Below are 17,012 nucleotides of genomic sequence, written 5' to 3'. Positions count from 1 at the left end.
CGCGACACCACGGATGGGAGGGGGGCTCAGGAGCAGGTGAGGATCTATCTGTTCCGTGCAGTTAGGAAGGGGGTCCATCCGTGGCAGCTGTACAGCTCCCCTGTGCCAGACCAGGGGACTGTGCCATTGCATCTTGTCATTGGTCCCGGAGCCCACAGAGAGCAGCGGGCACCTCCTGCAGGCAAGGACCGCCACCATCGGTGGCGCTCACCCAGGCCTCGCCGGAGGCAGCCAGTGTGCACTGGAGCAAGACGCCTTCCGAATGCTCAGGCTGAGCTGAGTGACTGCCAGGGAGCAGCGCGTGACAGCGCGGCGGTGGCTGCACCAACACAGTCCACCCGAGGACCAGGAGGGCGTCCTTCGTGGCTGGACACCAGAATCCGCGCTGCGGAAGTGCTGCTGCGTTTTCCTCACGCCCTGGCGAAGTGTCTCTCTGTCGGGATCCTGGGGCTCATTCTCGCGGTTGCTTTGAGACGTGGGGATCAGTCGGCTGCTTTAGGAGCAACTAAAACTGATCAGTGCACTGAGACCAAAGGAAGGCGCAACAGGCTGGCAGCAGCCATGAGCGCCGGAAACAGAGCTGCTGATGAGGAATCGCAGAAACCGGAACAGAACACGCCGTCTGCTCACTCGGGCCAAGGCGCAGAGGGCCAGGAGAGAGGCCCAGAGGCCCGCTGGAAAGCTCTCTCCTGAGAAGACGCTCACGTCACCCACAGCCGCAGGAAAGCCGCGTCCCTCCCTGCCCGTTCCTACGGGGAAAAACTACGACGTCAGCACACCTGCCAGCCGCCGCGGAGCCGGGAGTGACGGCGTGCAGCAGCCTGTCTGGCCCCGCACGCACTGTTGCTGCCTTTGAGCCTCCGGGCTGCCTTGAAGAGGCAGGGGTCGCAGCGAGGGTCGCAGCGAGGGAAGATCTCGGGGGAGGTCTAAGAAGTCTTGTCAAGGGCGTTCCCCTGAGAGCAGGGCTGAAGCAAAGCTCCGCACCCTCTGCACCCGTGTCCAGAGCCCCCTGCCTCTGCAGCCCTGCCATGCTGGTGCCGGTGCCAGGCGCCTGTTGGGCTCCCTGCGACTCTGTCTCTCTGCCTCTCTAGAAGTGAAGAGGCGTCCGGAGCCGAAGTGTGGCCCGTGCTGTGCGTGCTGGTCACCCGGAGACGGCGTGCGCAGCCTTCTGGGCCCTGCAGCGCCCTGTCGGCCTCACCACCTGCTGCTCTCCTGCTGCGTGCAGCACGGTGCTCGCAGCCCCGCAGTCTCTGGTCCCGACAGTCGGGCAGCCCTGCCTCCAGCGTAGAGAGCTCTCTCTGCAGCATGCCTTTGGTGCCATTCCTGCTGCTGAAAACCCCCAGTCTCTCCCTGTTGCCCTCCGAAGCACGCGCCCTGGCCCCCCAGCCCCCTGCTCTCACTTCTCGCGGGGCCCCTTGTGCTCTCCAGGAGGCCACAGGGCCCTTGCACTTACCGCGGCTCTCCTCCTCACCCAGTTAATTTCCAGTGATCCCTCAATCTGGGGGGGGGGCGGGGTGAGGGAGCATTGTGCCTTCTACGCCGCTGGCTTACACGGTGCACCATCCTCTAGGCCATAGGCCTGGTCACGGCCTCATGCCCACTGCTCTGCTGAGCTGGGCTCTCTCTTGTCTTGGCCACTGTCCTTTTTTTTATCTCTCTCTTTTTAAAATTATGATTGATTTATTTGAAAGGCAGAGTGATGGAGAGAGAGACAGAGAGCGTCCATCCATTGGCTCACTCCTCAAGTAGCCACAACCACCAAAACTGGGCCAGGCCAAAGCCAGGAGCCTGGAACTCCATCCAGGTCTCCCACATGGGTGCACAGACCCAAGTATGTGGGTGATCTTCCACTGCCTTCCCAGGCACATCCACAAAGAAGCAGACGGGAAACAGAGCAGCCGGGACTCAAAGTAGCACTCTGATATGCAAAGCTGCATTGCAGGCAGCAACCCGCTACTCGAGATCGCTGGGCTATTGGGCGTCTTCTTCCCCACTCTCTCTCTCTCATGCACACACACACACCCCTCCCTCCCGAACTAAAATACCCATCTTGAACAAATGATTGTAACTACCAGCTAGGCAAACGGTGTTTCTGATTCATTGTAGTTGTTGCTAGCAGTCTCCTGAGTGAAAGGGAGAAATTGCATGTGGCTATGCATTTTTTTTTTTTGACAGGCAGAGTTAGAGAGAGTGGCTATGCATTTTTACATGCTGTAAAATCTATAGTGTTTTAAATGAGTGGCATTTCTGATTGTCCTGTCTTCTGTTTAATGTCACAAATGCCACTTTGCTGTTGCAGGGCAGGTTCTGCGCCTGCCTGGGCCGCTGGCTGACTGGAGTCAGGTGCCTGGCCCTAGAATTGCTCACGCAGCGTAATAGAGACCTGCTGATGGGCCAGTCCCAGCAGCAATGGACGGGGCCTCCCAGCCTTCATTTCTGTTTTGATTGTGGTGTTTGGGGGCATGCTTAGTGTCATCTCTCCTCAGCTACCAGGTTTAAAATAACCTGCACTGAAGGGGTCCTTCGGAGCCCCCGTGTAATTCTGCTGGGAGACCTTTCACCAGTGGCTCACGTGTAGACAGCTTGTGTTTACAAAACATTTTCAATAGGGTGACCACAGTAACGTGTGTACAGCCACGGCCCTAGGCAAATGCACTCACACGTTTGGCAGTAAGCGCTGCTGGAAGTGGGCCTGTCCGAGGTTCCGAGTTCCGGTTCTGGTAACGGTTGGGTTTAAGGGATCAGCTGCCCCAGAAAGCAGTGCCAGCCTGGTGTGCCTTGCCAGCGAGCTCGGGCTGATCCCCAGGCCAGACCTCGTAGAGACAGTTGTGTGTGTGGCAGTCCTGCTCAGCTCTCCAAGTGGCGTGCATAGCCGTGTGTTCCTTCTGAGCGTGCCGGGAATGACACGTGCAGGGAGGCACAGGGCTCTTCGGAGGGGAGCTTCCTCCGTGTGTCCTTGCCATGCGCACTTTATAAAGTGGGCTCTGATCCGAGCTCTTCTGTGCGCTGCTGTGCTCAGAGAGCTGCACCAGAGCCCATCACTTGCCTCCCAGGGTCTCCATCAGCAGAAAATGGGAGTCAGGAGCCCAAGCCAAGAAGCAAACCAGACGCTAGAGTGTGGGATGTGGGCGTCTTCACAGCCATCTGTTGTTTTTTTTTTTTTTCAAGTCAACTTTCTTTTTCTTTTTCTTTTTCTTTTTTTATTTATTTGGAAGGCAGAGTTACAGAGAGGGAGAGGCAGTGACACAAGTTTTCCATATGCTAGTTCACTCCCCAAATGGCCACAGTGGCCAGGGCTGGACCAGACTGAAGCCAGGAGCCAGGAGCTTCAGCTGGGTCTCCCACACAGGTGCAGGGGCCCAAGCACTTGGGCTGCGTCTGCTGCTTTTCCAGGCACATCAGCAGGAGCTGCTGCTGCAGGTGGTGTCTTAACCCAGTGCGCCAGCCCGGCCCCTTAACCAGCGTCTTAACTGCTAAACAGCCCTGAAAGTCTGTTTTAAGACAACACAATCATTGTGATCTTGTACTTTTTTAATGTGAATTTTTATTTGTTTTCCTTTTCTTTAAAAATTAGAGACAGACAGAGCTTCCATCTACTGGTTCACTCACCAAATACCTGTAGCAGCCGGGGCTGGGCCGGGCTAAAGTCAGGAGCCTGGAACTCCATCCGGGTCTCTCCTGTGAGTGGCAAGGCCATCTGCGGCCTCCAGCAGCACGAAGCTGGACTGGAAGCAGAGGAGCTGGGACTTGGCACGAGGCACTCTGATGGGGGATGGGGGCCACTCCCACTGCCCCAAGCGCCCACCTCCACTTTCAGTTTTATTATAGTTGCTATTTTAGAAATGAATGGGCGTTCTTTCTGTGCTGAATACAAATTGGTGGGAAACTGAGTCCCCTTTCTGCCTTCCGAACTACTGGAAATGGTCGTTGTGACTTGGGGTTCACTTCTGGTCTTTCTCTTCCCCAAAGCCAGCCCCCTGTTGACGGTTGAGCAAGTGGTGGTTGGGGAATCTTCAGGGTGAATGAAGGAAAACCCGCAGGGAAGTGTGTGTGTATGCAGTGAGACACGGGAGCCGCTGCTTCAGGGATAGGTGTTTGCAGGCCCCGCCTCTGAGCTCGTGGTTGGAACCTGGGTTTTGCCAGCAAGGACAGGCCCGACAGCCTGTGGTCCCCCCAAAGGCTGGCTGACGCGCATTTCTTGTGTGACCCTGCAGGCCGGCGTGTTAGAGTCTCCAGCTCCCACACCACTCTTTGCCACTGGGAAGACAGGGGCACCGTGGGCTGCGGGCCAGGCAGCACGCTGGGCCAGGAGCACGGCCACGCACCATCACACCTTCCCGGCAGGCCAGCACAGCCGCAGCACAGAAGTTATTCTTGTTTTAAAGAAAGGGTTTATTTATTTATTAAGAGGCAGAGCCGCAGAGAGAGAGGTTCCGTATCCACTGGTTCACTCCCCAAATGGCCACAGTGGCTGCAGCCCAGGAGCTTCTTCTGGGTCTCCACGTGGGTGCGGGGGCCCAAGCACATAGGCCATCTTGCACTGCCCTCCCAGGCATAGCAGAGAGCTGGATTGGAAGTGGAGCAGCCAGGACACAAACCAGCACTGACGTGGGATGTCGGCGCTGCAGGCAGAGGCTTAGCCTACTGTGCCACAGCACCGGCCCCAAGGCAGAACCAAGGCAGAATTAATCCTGAGTACCAAACTCCCCACCCCCGCGATGCACCGCACAGTCACCACCACGGCTGTGCACGGAGGCGCTGTGGAGTCAGGGCAGCGGTCAGCGACCCTAGCCAGTGAGACACAGCCAGAGGCCCATAGGGGCTGCCTTCCTTTCCTTTGCAGGGCCACCCCACGTCGCTGGCTTCCGTATTGGAAGTGTTGGAAGTGCTCCCCTCTTTCGGTGTGCATTTTCCTGTGTGTTTTTTTGTGTTTTTTTTTTTAATTTTTATTTTTTGTTGCTCTTGGTCCTTCCACGACATCAAAGGGCGATCTCCTTGGCCCTCCTGATCCCGTGGGGCACGGCCCGGGGCCGGCAGCAGCCGCACGTGCTGCTCCCAGACAAGGCCCACGCTCCTTGCGGGGATCCGACCCGACCCCAGATCGAGCCTGCTGTGCCCCTAGTACTCGTGCTGGGCGTGTTAGGACGTGCCCTGGGGTCGGTCAGGGCCGCCTCGGGGCTCCTGCGGCAGCGCAGAGTCTCGGCGCCCAGTGGAGCAGGGGGCATGGGAGGCCTCTCCAGACTCAGCCCTCAGCTGGGCACGGGCCCTGCCTCCCTCTCTGCAGCTCCCTGCATGGAGCCTGGAAGACCCGCAGCACAGTAGCAGCCCCTTGGCGGGGAGCGGGAGTCCATGACCCCATCGCTGCCCTCCTCCCCGTGTCCACCTCCCTGAAGTCTGAACTCCGCAAAGGCCAGAGCGGGCGCAGAGACAGTGGCTCCTTCCATTCGAGCTCTGGGGAAACAAAGGCGTCTGGCAGGCTGCTGTTTGCGTGTGCTGTCTCTCCAGGGTCCATGTGCTAGAGAGCCTGGACAGGGCTGGCTAAGAGTAGACCAGGCTCGCCACTTGCCAGCTGTGTGGCTTTGGGCAACTTACTTAACCTCTCCGATTCTTGCATTATTTTATCTGTGAACATAATTCTACCTACCTTGCTCTAGGAATTTCAAAACATTAAATGTGTAAAGTTCCTAGAAATCACACCGCAGGTTTGTAAGCATTTAGTAAAGTGTTGATCAGCCTTTCCATGTTCAGATGTAAAAAACTGAGCCTCCCCACCCGCCATGGACCTGATTTAGTTCTCCAGTGACAGTGGAGGGGAGTGTGACTGACAGGTGAGACCCTGACTTCTAAACCGCAGGTGTGTGTCACGCGAGGACCATCGCGTGACGGGACCAGCCCTGACACCCAGCGCGCTGGCTTCTAAGTCTTCCACCTTTGTTGTCACTTTATGGGTTTTCTTAAACCTGTAACAGCATCGGCATCGTCTTGTGATTGCAGCGCTGAACAGTGAGTGCTAGCTTGGGGAGAATCGGAGGTTAGGCTGACCGATTCCGTCATCCCGTCCTCTGCCCGGGTTCTGTCCTGACTCTGCTACGCCCTCACCGTCCACAAGTGTGTCGACGAAGCGTTCATTTCATGCACGTTACTTACGTGTGAAACTGGACTCGGTAGAAGCTTAAAAAGATGACTGTCCCTTAGAATGCCTTTTTGCAGGGATAATGTTTTGTGTTGCAGTTTATTTTTATTATTATTATTATTTTTAATGACACAGAGAGAGAGAGAGATGTTCCATTCTCTGGTTCATTCCCCCAAATGCCCACAACAGCCAAGGCTGAGCCAGGCTGAAGCCAGGAGCCAGGAGCTCCATCCAGGTCTCCCACAGGGGTGGCAGGGACCCAAGCTCCAGGGCCATCTTCCGCTGCTTTCCCAAGCACATGAGCTTGGCGCTGGACCGGAAGTGCAGCGGCCTGGACTCGAACCAGTGCTCTGATGCGCGCCACCATGCCTGCCCGTGTGTATTTCCGTTAACAAGTGTTTCTTAGCCGCTGCCTAGTGCAGGGTTCACTTGGGCCCAGGCCATCCTCCCAAGAGGTGTACGTGCCCAGCATGCGGCACCGGGGCCAAGCCCACCCGAAGACACCGCAGGAGCCAGTGTGGGTGGTTGGCGCTTGCTTGGAGAGGAAGTGAGGAAGGAGAGCCCTCGCAGGGTGGGGGCGGCCGCTGGGAGGGGCCCTGGAGGGTGGATCCCAGTTGCCTGCGACGGAGGCAGACACAGTCCTCGACTTGGAGGCAGCCTTCCGGGAGACGTCCACTCTCCGTCAGGGAAGGGTGAGCCTCAGTGAGTTTTCGGCTAGAAACTGAAGGAGCCGCCCAGCTGTCCCGTCCATGCCGCGCTGCCCTTTTGGAGACAGACAGCTCAGAAAGGAACCTCAGATGCCTGAGTTGTGGCGGCAGAGCACAGGATGGCGGCAAGTCCAGAGCCACATCTGTCCTCGGGCCTGCGGCAGGGGGGTGGCGAGACACCCATGCGCCTGGGGAGCTGAGAACTGACGGCTGGAGTCACACTCGCTTCTCCCAGACCTGCAGTCATCCAGCCCCTGAAGAATGCTCTTTGCTGGCCCTCGTTGACTGTACAGAATTTCCCTGGAAGAGAGGAAAAGAGGCTTAAACCCCTGGTACTGTGACTTTTCAAATGGTTTCCCCACAGCCTGAACGCCGAGTCACTGAACACAGGCACACGAAGGGAGCAGCAGGTGTGTGGCTGATGCGACTTTTTGCAGAGGTTGACTGCTATCCTTGAGAGCCACGTGGAGATAGTGGGATGGGGTTGTGACTGACTGGGGACAGGTGCACGGAGCGGGGTCCCCTCCTCTTAGTGGCTGTGCTCCTATGATGAAGCATCACCTGCCCAAGCCTTGAGGAGCTCTTTGGAGAGACACTGTGCCCAGGGACAGCGTGATGCCGGTGGCAGAACCTCCTTGCCACTTGCCGGCCTCTCCTCCTGCACCGAGGTCTCCCTGGGAGAACTGAGCTGCTGTGTGGGCCCATCTCCCTCCCTCTCCCCAGTCTCGGCGCCAGTAGACAGGAAGTGACACTGGGTGACAGCATCTCCTTCAGATCAAGAAATACCCTTCTCTTTGCCAAGATAAGGGGAACTTGACCCTCAGAGAGCCAACAGGTGTCTGCACCTTGGCGGGGGCGGGGGCGGGGGCAGCTCCATGCGTCAGGAGCGTCTGCAGCTACTCCCAGCCACGGCCTGACCCTAGCAGAGAAGCCTGCCAGCAAGCTGTGCCGAGTCGATGTCCCACGGGTGTGGGGACACTGTGTTTTGTTAATGGAACCTAATTTCAAAAAGCTAAATAGGTTGAGAAGAGTCTTGGAAATGCTTTCTCACGTATTCATTGAATCGAAAAATTCAAGAATTTTTTTCTTAAATGCCATTCCCATAGTGCCCATTTGTTTTTCATTTCTTGACATCTGGTTTTGGATGTAAGGATACCTAGTGGTGTTAATAGAGTCAGACCTCTGAAACATTAGAAATGGATTGTGCCAGCTATTGTAATTCCTGTTCTTATTTCAGGTTCCCCCTTTCTTGCTTATATTCCTTGACATAAATAATAATTTGAAACAGTTGACATGATTAAAAATGTATAATTTACTTGTGGAACTTAACATTATTTAGATTGTTTAAAATAGCATGTTAAGTAGTTACCTAGCCACAGAGCTCAGCCTCTCTCTCCTGGAAACCATGTATTTAAGAAAACCTGGAAAGTGTCAGCCCCACCCCTTACGTGAATGCGTCTTTAGAAGTGACGCCAGGCCAGGCGGCCGCGGCGCGTGGTCAGCGTGTGTGTGCTGTGCTCTCTCCGTCTAGGCAAGGCAGTTTTCCTGGCGTGAACCAGAGTGGACTCATGGCTTCCAGCTCTCCCTACAGCCAGCCCATGAACAACAGCTCTGGCCTGATGAACGCACAGGCACCACCGTACAGCGTGACACCCTCCATGGTGAACAGCTCCACAGGTAACCCCGGGGGCCCCCTGCTCTCCCTCTCTCTCCCTCTCTCAGGCCTCCACCAGCGAGCGCATCCAGGCAACTCGAGCCGGCACATCAGGTGGTGAACGCATGTTCCATGTTCCGGGACCACAGGCTGTGTGTCAGTGCACACACTCAGTTCCCTTTGGTGTGGGAATTCCCGGGAGATCTCGGAATGGAAGTTCTTCCCTGGGTAGTGGCAGAGTTCGCATAGACAAGTCACACTCCGAGTGGCAAGGCGACAGTGCTGGGGGTGTGCTTATGATTCCTGTAGGGAACCTCTCCGAGGGCGGGCGTGGAAGCAGCTGGACTGGGAAACTGATGCGCTGTGTCGTGTTTCCTCCTTGCAACTCACGTGGTCATCTCAGCCGTCACACGCCGTCGGCACGGTTGGCACATGCTGTCACCCCGAGAGCGTGCGTGAGGCAGACCGCACGGTCTCCCGCGTCCTCAGGCACCCTGAGACCTCGAGCCGGGGCCTCACAGGGGACAGTGCGGTTTTTGTGCTATGGCTGAGGGCTGCGCGTTGGGATGGCAGCGGGGCCCGGCTGGTGGGTGCTCTCCTTCAGGTACGACAGGGCCGGGCTCTGCTGCTGTCTATTCTGAGGCTTTCAGGCGGGTCACTGGGGCAGCCGGGGTGCGGCTCTCCCGATCACCTGCTCCCACGTGCACCGCCCTCTGCCGCCTTCCTGGCCTCCCCAGAAGCACGGGCTTCCCTGCGGGTCAGAGCTGGCCTGGGCAGCCTGGGCTTCTGCCTGGCCGGCTTGGGGTCTGGCCCCAGAGTGGCATTCCCTGGTGCTCGTCTCTAAAGGCTGATAAAAGACGAACGCATAGAAACTCGTTGTGAACATGGAAGTGCGTACGCAGGTGCTTCCTCATCGCCACCGCAGCTGTGAGATGAAGGTGGGAAGCAGCCTGCCCGCTGGGCACCTCCTCCCCATCTGGTGAGCGCCGCCGCGGGACGTGGAGGTTTGGTTGCCGTGTCGCATGTGGCTGGCCTGCTGAAATCAGGGACTCCAGAGCTTTGGAACTGCACAGTAAACACCTACTACTCGCAATGCTCATTTCCATTCTTTCGGACCCCAGAGCCAGAAAAATAACCAGCAACAAACAGATGGCACAGCGCCCTGTCTCTGAAATTTCTGCATTCCTGAAGGAGTAGCCGACACCATGGAGACCCACAAGTCTCTCTTTGCTGTTACTACTCGGATGAGTTGGCTCTTGGTTATTTCCTGCAGGACAGATCTGTTCAGGGAGCGGCCGTATCCTCACAGTGTTTGGCGTGGGGTTGTAGTATATTTTTATTACATTGTGCATTTTGAAATGTTGAATTTTTAATAATTTAAACATGTATCAGACTTTTTCCCTCCATGTTTATACGATTTTATTTGGGCTTTATTAAGTCAAAAGCTGCCTGGTGGAAAGGGAGTCGGTCACACAGTACTCACTGTGTGTTCATTGATAGGGACCTGAGAAGCTGCCCTGTGTGCTGCAGTCTCCAAGGGAGACGGAGCCACATGGGAGCTGCCACTGTAGCACGTGCTGAGAGTGTGGGCCTGCAGGGGCAACGCACCAGACATGGCTTAGATCTTGGGGCCCGTGGAGGTAAATTACCAGCGGTGACAGCAAAGCATTTCTCCATCAAAGTCACATTTGGAGAAAGTGAAGATAATGCAGATGCTGGCCGCAGCTGGCAGGGGGATTTTCCCAACCTCGAAGCCAGTGCAGCCGGCATCCCAGCACTCTCACCACTGAGTTAAGACAGTGTGTTGTAAGTGGTGATCGGGACCAAAGAATAAATCCCCCTGTGTAGTGACAGATTGTTACAGGCGTCAGAGAGCGGCCGATTATTTCAGTGGAATCGGGGGAGTGTGCATGTGGCGATCACTTCTTCACTTAGAAGACGGGGCAGGTAGGATGGTAAGCAGGGGGCACCCTTCCCTCTAAAGGGGCTTTTTTTGGAGGGGTAGGGGCTGTTTTGTTTAGACCATTTGGGTTAAAAGCTTAGAATGATATATTGCTATGGGCACAATTACAGATCACGTGTGACCTTGTCAAATACAGCCTTACACGATAGCATGTTGTCGGTTGGTTGGGTTTTACTTGTGTGGCGCGTAATGCCCGGCAGTCACACCCGCGTCCGCCTGTAGATTGACTTCTTACAGTCCGAATGCAAGCACTGATGCCTTCCGCCTGGGGGCTCCCTGTGCTCGCCTCTCGCAAGCTGCCGTGCAGAGCAGCCCCTGGGTGGAGAGGGAGCGGCCCCATCGCACTGTGGCCAGGCCTTTCTCAGAGCCCTTCCTGGGCGGGCAGCAGCAGCACCAGAGCCGCTCCCATGGCCTCGGAAGGTAGGAGCCACCACTTCCGGCTCTCCCGGCATGCTGGTCCACGTGGAGAGCCCCAGGCTCCCAGGCTGGGTCCGGGCCCTGCGTGCCTAAGCCCCTCCGGGTCCTGCTGCCAGTGGAACATGCTGAGTTAGAGGCATGTTTCCCAGACGCATCCTGGCAGGCTGGCCGCAACCTCGTGTGGCATTAGCTATTTCCCAGGCAGTTTATTGTTCGGAAATTAAGCAAAAAGCTGTTCAGCGCTGTGCCTGGACTGCAGAGCTGCTGGGCAGCAGAGGAGGGTCTGCGTCACTAGCACCATGGCGGACGCCGTTGCGGGCTTTTCTGTTTCTCTGCGGGCTGTAAGCTGACAGCTTTAGGTGGACTGGGCCTCCCCTCCCCACCGCCAGCCACCTCTGCCACCCCTGAATACAAAGGACTCTAGAAACGAAGAAAACCAGATCTCTTAAATGGAGGCCAGGCCCTAGCACGCAGCTGCTGCGGACTGCAGGGGGCGGGGACGTGGGGCAGGAGCCCCCCACCCCTGCGGCCTGTGGAGCTCCGGGAGCGCTTGGGGGCTTCTCTCCCATCTCTTGCACGTGTGATGTTCACATGTGCCGCACATGCAAGCTGGCACACACATGCGCAGGAGCACACGCTGAGACAGCCCCTTGCACACCAGAAGCAGGAATCCACGTGTGAGCGGGCAGACTGCTGTGAAGAGAGGAGGACTGCGTGTGTGCCTCCGAGGCTGCTTCCCTTCTTCCGGGAATGATGCCGCCACCTCGTCAGGACACGGCAGGAAGCTGGAAGAGACAGGAGCAAATGCTGAAGTGCCGTCGTCCTCACGTCCTGCGTTCTCGGTGTCCTTTCTGAGTGTGTTAGGTGCAGGGGAGAGGCTGCCGTGGGGCCATGGCCCACACTCATCTGAGAAGTCATGCCTGCTCCTCCTTCTCACTGGCAGAGCCAGAGCCGAGTGCGGGACATGCGTTTGCAGGCCTCTCGCAGCTCTGCAGTCTCTTTTTGTGCCTGCGCTTTCCATACTGGATCACTGCTGTCCACAGCAGGAGGAGCGGCGCCCTGATTTAGCGCGTCCTTAGAAGACGAGGGGTCTTTCTTTTCTGGGAAAGGAGACAACTAGTGGCCCTGGAGCCCCAGTGCCCACTGCCCAGGGCGGCGTATGCTGTGCGCGGTGATTCATTGAGAATTCTGGTAAGAAGTCAGAAGTGAGCGCTGCACCAGAAAGAAGGGCGCTGGGGAAGCCGCAGAGCCACAGGCGGGAGAGACCTCGGGTCCGTCTGCGACAGGCCGATGGCCACCATCAGGCAGAAGTACTGCACGCGGCTCCTGCTCTGAGTCCGTCCTTGTCTGTCTCTCAGGTGCCACTTGATCTCCCTCCTTGCTTGTCCAGAATGCTCACTTAAAATACCCAGGAGAATGGAGACACGGGAGGCTTTCAGAGCAGTATCTGTGCTTATACACATGGACGTCTGGTTTTTAAATCCATCGCTAATTACCATAGTACTCATTTATATACTTAAAAATTGCTCTTCTGTACATTGAGTGAACACATATGAAGTAGGCACTGTTGGTACATCCAGACATAAGATATCGGCAAGGCCTGAGGTTCCAGCCATGGGGCAGCACAGGCCATGCGTGCGAGGCTTTCCCGTACACTGGAATCCGGCGCTGGCTGGCTGCCGTCGCTGCTGACCCGCTCTGCAGAGCCAGCCAGCCCCTCTCCTCGCACGCGTCCTGCTTTGTTAGCCTCCCTTTCTTCTAGAAAGGCTGTTTTAATGGGCAGGTTTACTAATTCATATCTTGTTGGACCCCAGAGACAAATCTGCACGAAAGCAACCAGCACTCTGAGCAAGGCGGTCTTCGTGGTGTAATCTCTCTCAGCTGCTTTTTTGAGGTTTCACACATTCACAAAAATAACAGCGTTTTTAGCTGATCCCAATAGATTTTTCTCTGCAGCTGCATCACTTGAAAAAGCTTTTTGTTCCAGTTCTTAAAGTCTAAGTATTGAAAGTAATTTGGGGGGGAAAAAAAGAAAACCATCCCAATTATGATTTGTGTGTGTGGTGATGACTGTAAGGGCTGGCCAGGCTGCAAATGGGCTTTGAAACCCCAGCGAGCCCAGGGAAGCACAGGGCTTCCACGTGCGCCGTGGAGGGCACTGCTGCCGACGCGTGGCACGTGGCTGGGCAGGCATTTTTTGGCAGGACCTGTGGTCTCAACCTGCAGTGATGCTAACGATATTAGCAAATTAGCACCACGGAGCTTGCCAGCTAATTCACCAGAGCCTGCTCTCGCTCTCACTGCTGTAATTAAAACTAATTATTTTCTAAAACATAGTAATACATGAATATGTGCGATAATCATTTTGTAGTGGGCAATCTGTAGAGCCTTTTTTTTAATGCTCCCCCTTCCCGGCCCGGGCACATGGTGCTCCGGGTGTCCTGCCTGGGTGGGGCGGCACTGCCATCTGCACATAGTGGCATGGGCGCTGTTGGGGAAACCTTGGTAGATTCTCCTTGGCCTGGCAGTGTTTCCTGGTTTCCACTCACTCCCAAGACTCGCCGTCCTCTCCCTGTGCCTTCCTCCCACCCCTCTTCCTCACTCGGACTCCTCACACATCTGCTTGCTGTCTCGCTCGCCCCTGCAGCCCAGCGCCGCGCAGATGGTTCGCAGTGGGGCTCTGTAGGAACTCAGCTGTGTGTTCCCTGGATAGCTGCACCATCCCCTCCTGCAGCCTTGTTCTGCCTTTCCCAAGCGCTCTCCGGCCCTATTTTTAACCTAAGCTGCCCGTGAGAAGCTGCAGTAGCCGTGTCCCAGTCAGTGCGGTTCCCTGGTGAAACCCTCGCTCTGACGCCTGGGTGCAGGAAGCAGCCCTGGCTCTGGTGCTGAGGCCCGGGGTCAGCTGTGTGCTGGACTGCACAGATTCCTGCCCCACTGCAGGATCGTTAGAAATGCCTCCCTCTAGAAACACGGTTTGATGATTGATTTTCAGGGCATCTGCTATGCTGGTCTTCCCTTACCCTTAGACCGGACCACATGCAGTAGATAAGCTTTTCAAAAGAAGCCATGTGGAATGCCAGATACTTTTACAAAGCATAGAGTATTTGAATTTAGGAAATGAAGGCAGCCCAAAATCCTCTAGTGTCCAGGTAAAAGATGAACAAGTCCAGCATTTGCTTCCAGCACCTGATGTGCAGGGTACACAGCTGGCTGTGTACACACTTGTGGCATACTCTTTTAGTGCATACATAATCTTGGGGAAAAAATACTGTTGATAAGAGTTGACCTTCAGTGGCTTGGGTCTCGCGCGTACCGACCGAGTGCCTTCAAACAAAAGAAAAAGGATCGCCAGGGTGGGGTGCTGTTTAGATTTCAGAAATCGGTGTGCTGCACATTACAGTTTCTTTTTTCTTTTCTTCCTAGAAGGGAAGTTCAAGTGCCCCCTGCCTCTTGCGCTGGCACAAGAGCGCGGTGTGACACGTCACACACGTACAATCCTAAACTCTTTCTCCTGTTTTCGATTAGCATCTATGGGTCTTGCAGATATGATGTCTCCTGGTGAATCCAAACTGCCCATGGCTCTCAAAGCAGATGGCAAAGAAGAAGGCCCCGTGCAGCCGGAGAGCAAGGCAAAGGTACTCCCTGTCCCCCCGCACGCCCGCGGCTCTGCCTGGCAACCAGCTGCCGTGCTGCTCTCTCGGGGGCTGGCTACGCTTGTGTTCTCAAGTGGTTTCTTTCCTGCATGCCTTTGTTCTGTGCCACATGTGCCTGGTCTTGTCTTCCCCCACCCCGTTCATGGCGTGGATCTGAAAGTTACTAGTTCTTATGGCATTAACTCATGGCGGGGGCGGGGGGCGGCGGGACAAGACCCCCTAAGAGAGAGCTGCTTTGGGGGTGGGGAGAAGAAAGGGGTCCTGCCTGGTGTCCACACTTGCAGCCATTGTCCTCTGCCTTCAGTTTGTAGCTTCCTGTTTGGGCCGCCTCAGCAGCAGCAACATACTTAATATTTTGCTTTCCTGCCTTATTTGATAAATAAGGTGAACCGCTTTTTTTTCCTTTCTTTCTCTCATAAGGGGTAACCCATGCTTACCATTCCATGTCAGCTTGAAGGAAGCATGGTGGCTTGGTGGCCGTCCGCAGCACCCGCAAACTTACCCAATGATTCCTGATGATGAATGTTGTTTTAATACCTTCTTATCTGTGTGTTTCTGTGTGTGTGTGTGTGTGTGTTTGTGCTTGTCTTTATATAATGTATAAAAATCAGTCTGTTAAATGGATGTGATTTTTGTTATTTCAAATAAAGTTTGCCCTACCTTTGTCATTTTTTTTTTATTCCTCTACCACAGGATAGCTACAGCTCTCAGGGTATTTCTCAGCCCCCAACCCCAGGCAACCTGCCAGTCCCTTCCCCAATGTCCCCCAGCTCTGCTAGCATCTCCTCATTTCATGGAGATGAGAGCGATAGCATTAGCAGCCCAGGCTGGCCAAAGACTCCATCAAGCCCTGTAAGTGGCTCTGGTTGTTTTGTTTTTTGTTTTTGTTTTTTTGGTTATGTTTTTCTGGGGTTTTTAGATAATTGATTAATTCTACTTGAATGCTTGCTTGTGTATTTGTTTTATAAGGCTTTTTCTTCGTTATATATCCATGAAAGGGTTTTCTGTGTAAGTAACTGGGTGAGGAGCAACAGGAGTACAGGTGGTGTGCATCCCAGAGCAGCTGGCGGGAGGCCTCTGCTCTGTTCGCACGGGCCCCGGACCTGCCGTGTGCAGGGCTGTTCTGTCTAAAGCCTCCCATTCCAGAACGGCCCACTGGAAACAAGGAGCTCAGCTTTGCAGTCTGAGCGCCTGCCCTGCGGTTCAGCCCAGCCTCAGCCGGCTTTGTTTTCCAATCAGTCTCTGAAATTAACAAGACTGCTAAAGAAACATTAGTGCCTGTGTGTGCAGGTGAACCGTGTACTTTCCTCAAAACCAGTTGAAATTCTGGGCAGAACTGCTGGTAATCTTGAAATGAAGTGTTGGTGTCCATGATGACATACAAGTGACCGAAAGGGGCTGTGCCCATCCGGGGATGTGTAGCCTTACTATGCTTCTGACCATAGAGTTGGGCTGTGTTTTTCTGCTAAGGAAATTCATTCGGTGCCATTTAAAAAGAAATGCAATGATGCTGCAGTAACCTTTATTTTACGGTCATATGGGGAATCAAAAGATCTTTAAAAAAGAAAAAAAAACCACGCAACGTGCAATTACTAGCCGAGAAGGCTTAATTAACACACTAACTTTTGTAAGGCGATGTGTGGAAGAACACAGCCAGGAGAAACGAGGCTGTGCGGGATGCGACACTCGCACCCCGCACCCCGCGGAGGCTGCGCTTAATTAGGCGCTGCCTCAGCCAGAGAGCGTGGCCCGGTTCTTCCTGGGGACAGAAGGGGCACCATGGGCTCCCTGGCCTGAGACCCTGCCCGGCTACGCAGCGCCCCCCAGCAGCCTTGAACTTCTGGGTGGGGGAGGCAGAGCCGAGCCAGGGGCCCAGAACTGGGATGCTATCTGCTTTGAGTCTCAGAAGGCAGCCAGCACTGTGTGGTTTGTTTTCCCATATTCTACCCTTTTTTGTGTGTTCTTTTTTCTTTTTTTTTTTCCTTAGTTAGAGAAAGTATTTTTGAATTAGTAATATTCTGAAGTTTTAACAGTTAGCTTCAAACAACTTCCAAAAACATGTATTTGTTGGCCCAGGGAGAATCTCAGAAGTTGAAAATAATGATCTTTAAGACAAGGTAATAATTATTAAAGACGAAAACAGTCTCCAGGGATACTTCAGAAAGTCAGTGGGAAAATGGAATTAAATTTATTTTGGTGCAAAAAATGTTTGAAATCCACACATAGTTTTTGCATAGCATATATTTTGAAGACCCCCTTAAAGGTAAAATGTTTCAAAACTCATCTTTTTGGTTTCCACATCAGATTATCTCTATCCAGTGAGTCCTGTAAGAAACTCTTTACCAAAATTCTATAAATATAAAGGGGAAAAAAAAACTGAGTTACTGACTCCGTTTTCTGGTTATCATGCAATTATAGTTGGAATTCAATGTTCTTTTGTAACTATTTCTACATAGATTATCACGGTTTGCTGTTTAAGAGTTTA

The 17,012-nt window shown here is 54.4% G+C and overlaps 1 protein-coding gene across 26 annotated transcripts in view; it reads left to right on the top strand.

Annotated features, from left to right (window-relative positions):
* Positions 1-17,012, top strand: part of ARID1B (AT-rich interaction domain 1B) — a 444,025-nt gene that overhangs the window by 390,366 nt on the left and 36,647 nt on the right. For 20 of the 26 annotated variants that reach the window (XM_051855222.3, XM_051855226.3, XM_051855217.3 and 17 more), the window contains 3 exons: positions 8,372-8,517; positions 14,400-14,509; positions 15,221-15,379. In XM_051855222.3, the coding sequence (XP_051711182.3) occupies positions 8,372-8,517; positions 14,400-14,509; positions 15,221-15,379 (415 nt within the window). The remainder of the gene's footprint in view (positions 1-8,371; positions 8,518-14,399; positions 14,510-15,220; positions 15,380-17,012) is intronic. The other 6 variants (XM_051855218.3, XM_089333595.1, XM_070073344.2 and 3 more) reach the window with 3 other exon arrangements.

This window comes from Oryctolagus cuniculus, chromosome 5 (genome assembly GCF_051225735.1).
Source record: "Oryctolagus cuniculus isolate XC-2025 breed Fujian yellow rabbit chromosome 5, ASM5122573v1, whole genome shotgun sequence".
Taxonomy (NCBI): Eukaryota; Metazoa; Chordata; class Mammalia; order Lagomorpha; family Leporidae; genus Oryctolagus; species Oryctolagus cuniculus.
Note: the sequence above shows the minus strand (reverse complement) of the source record. Positions and strands in the feature narration are given on the sequence as shown.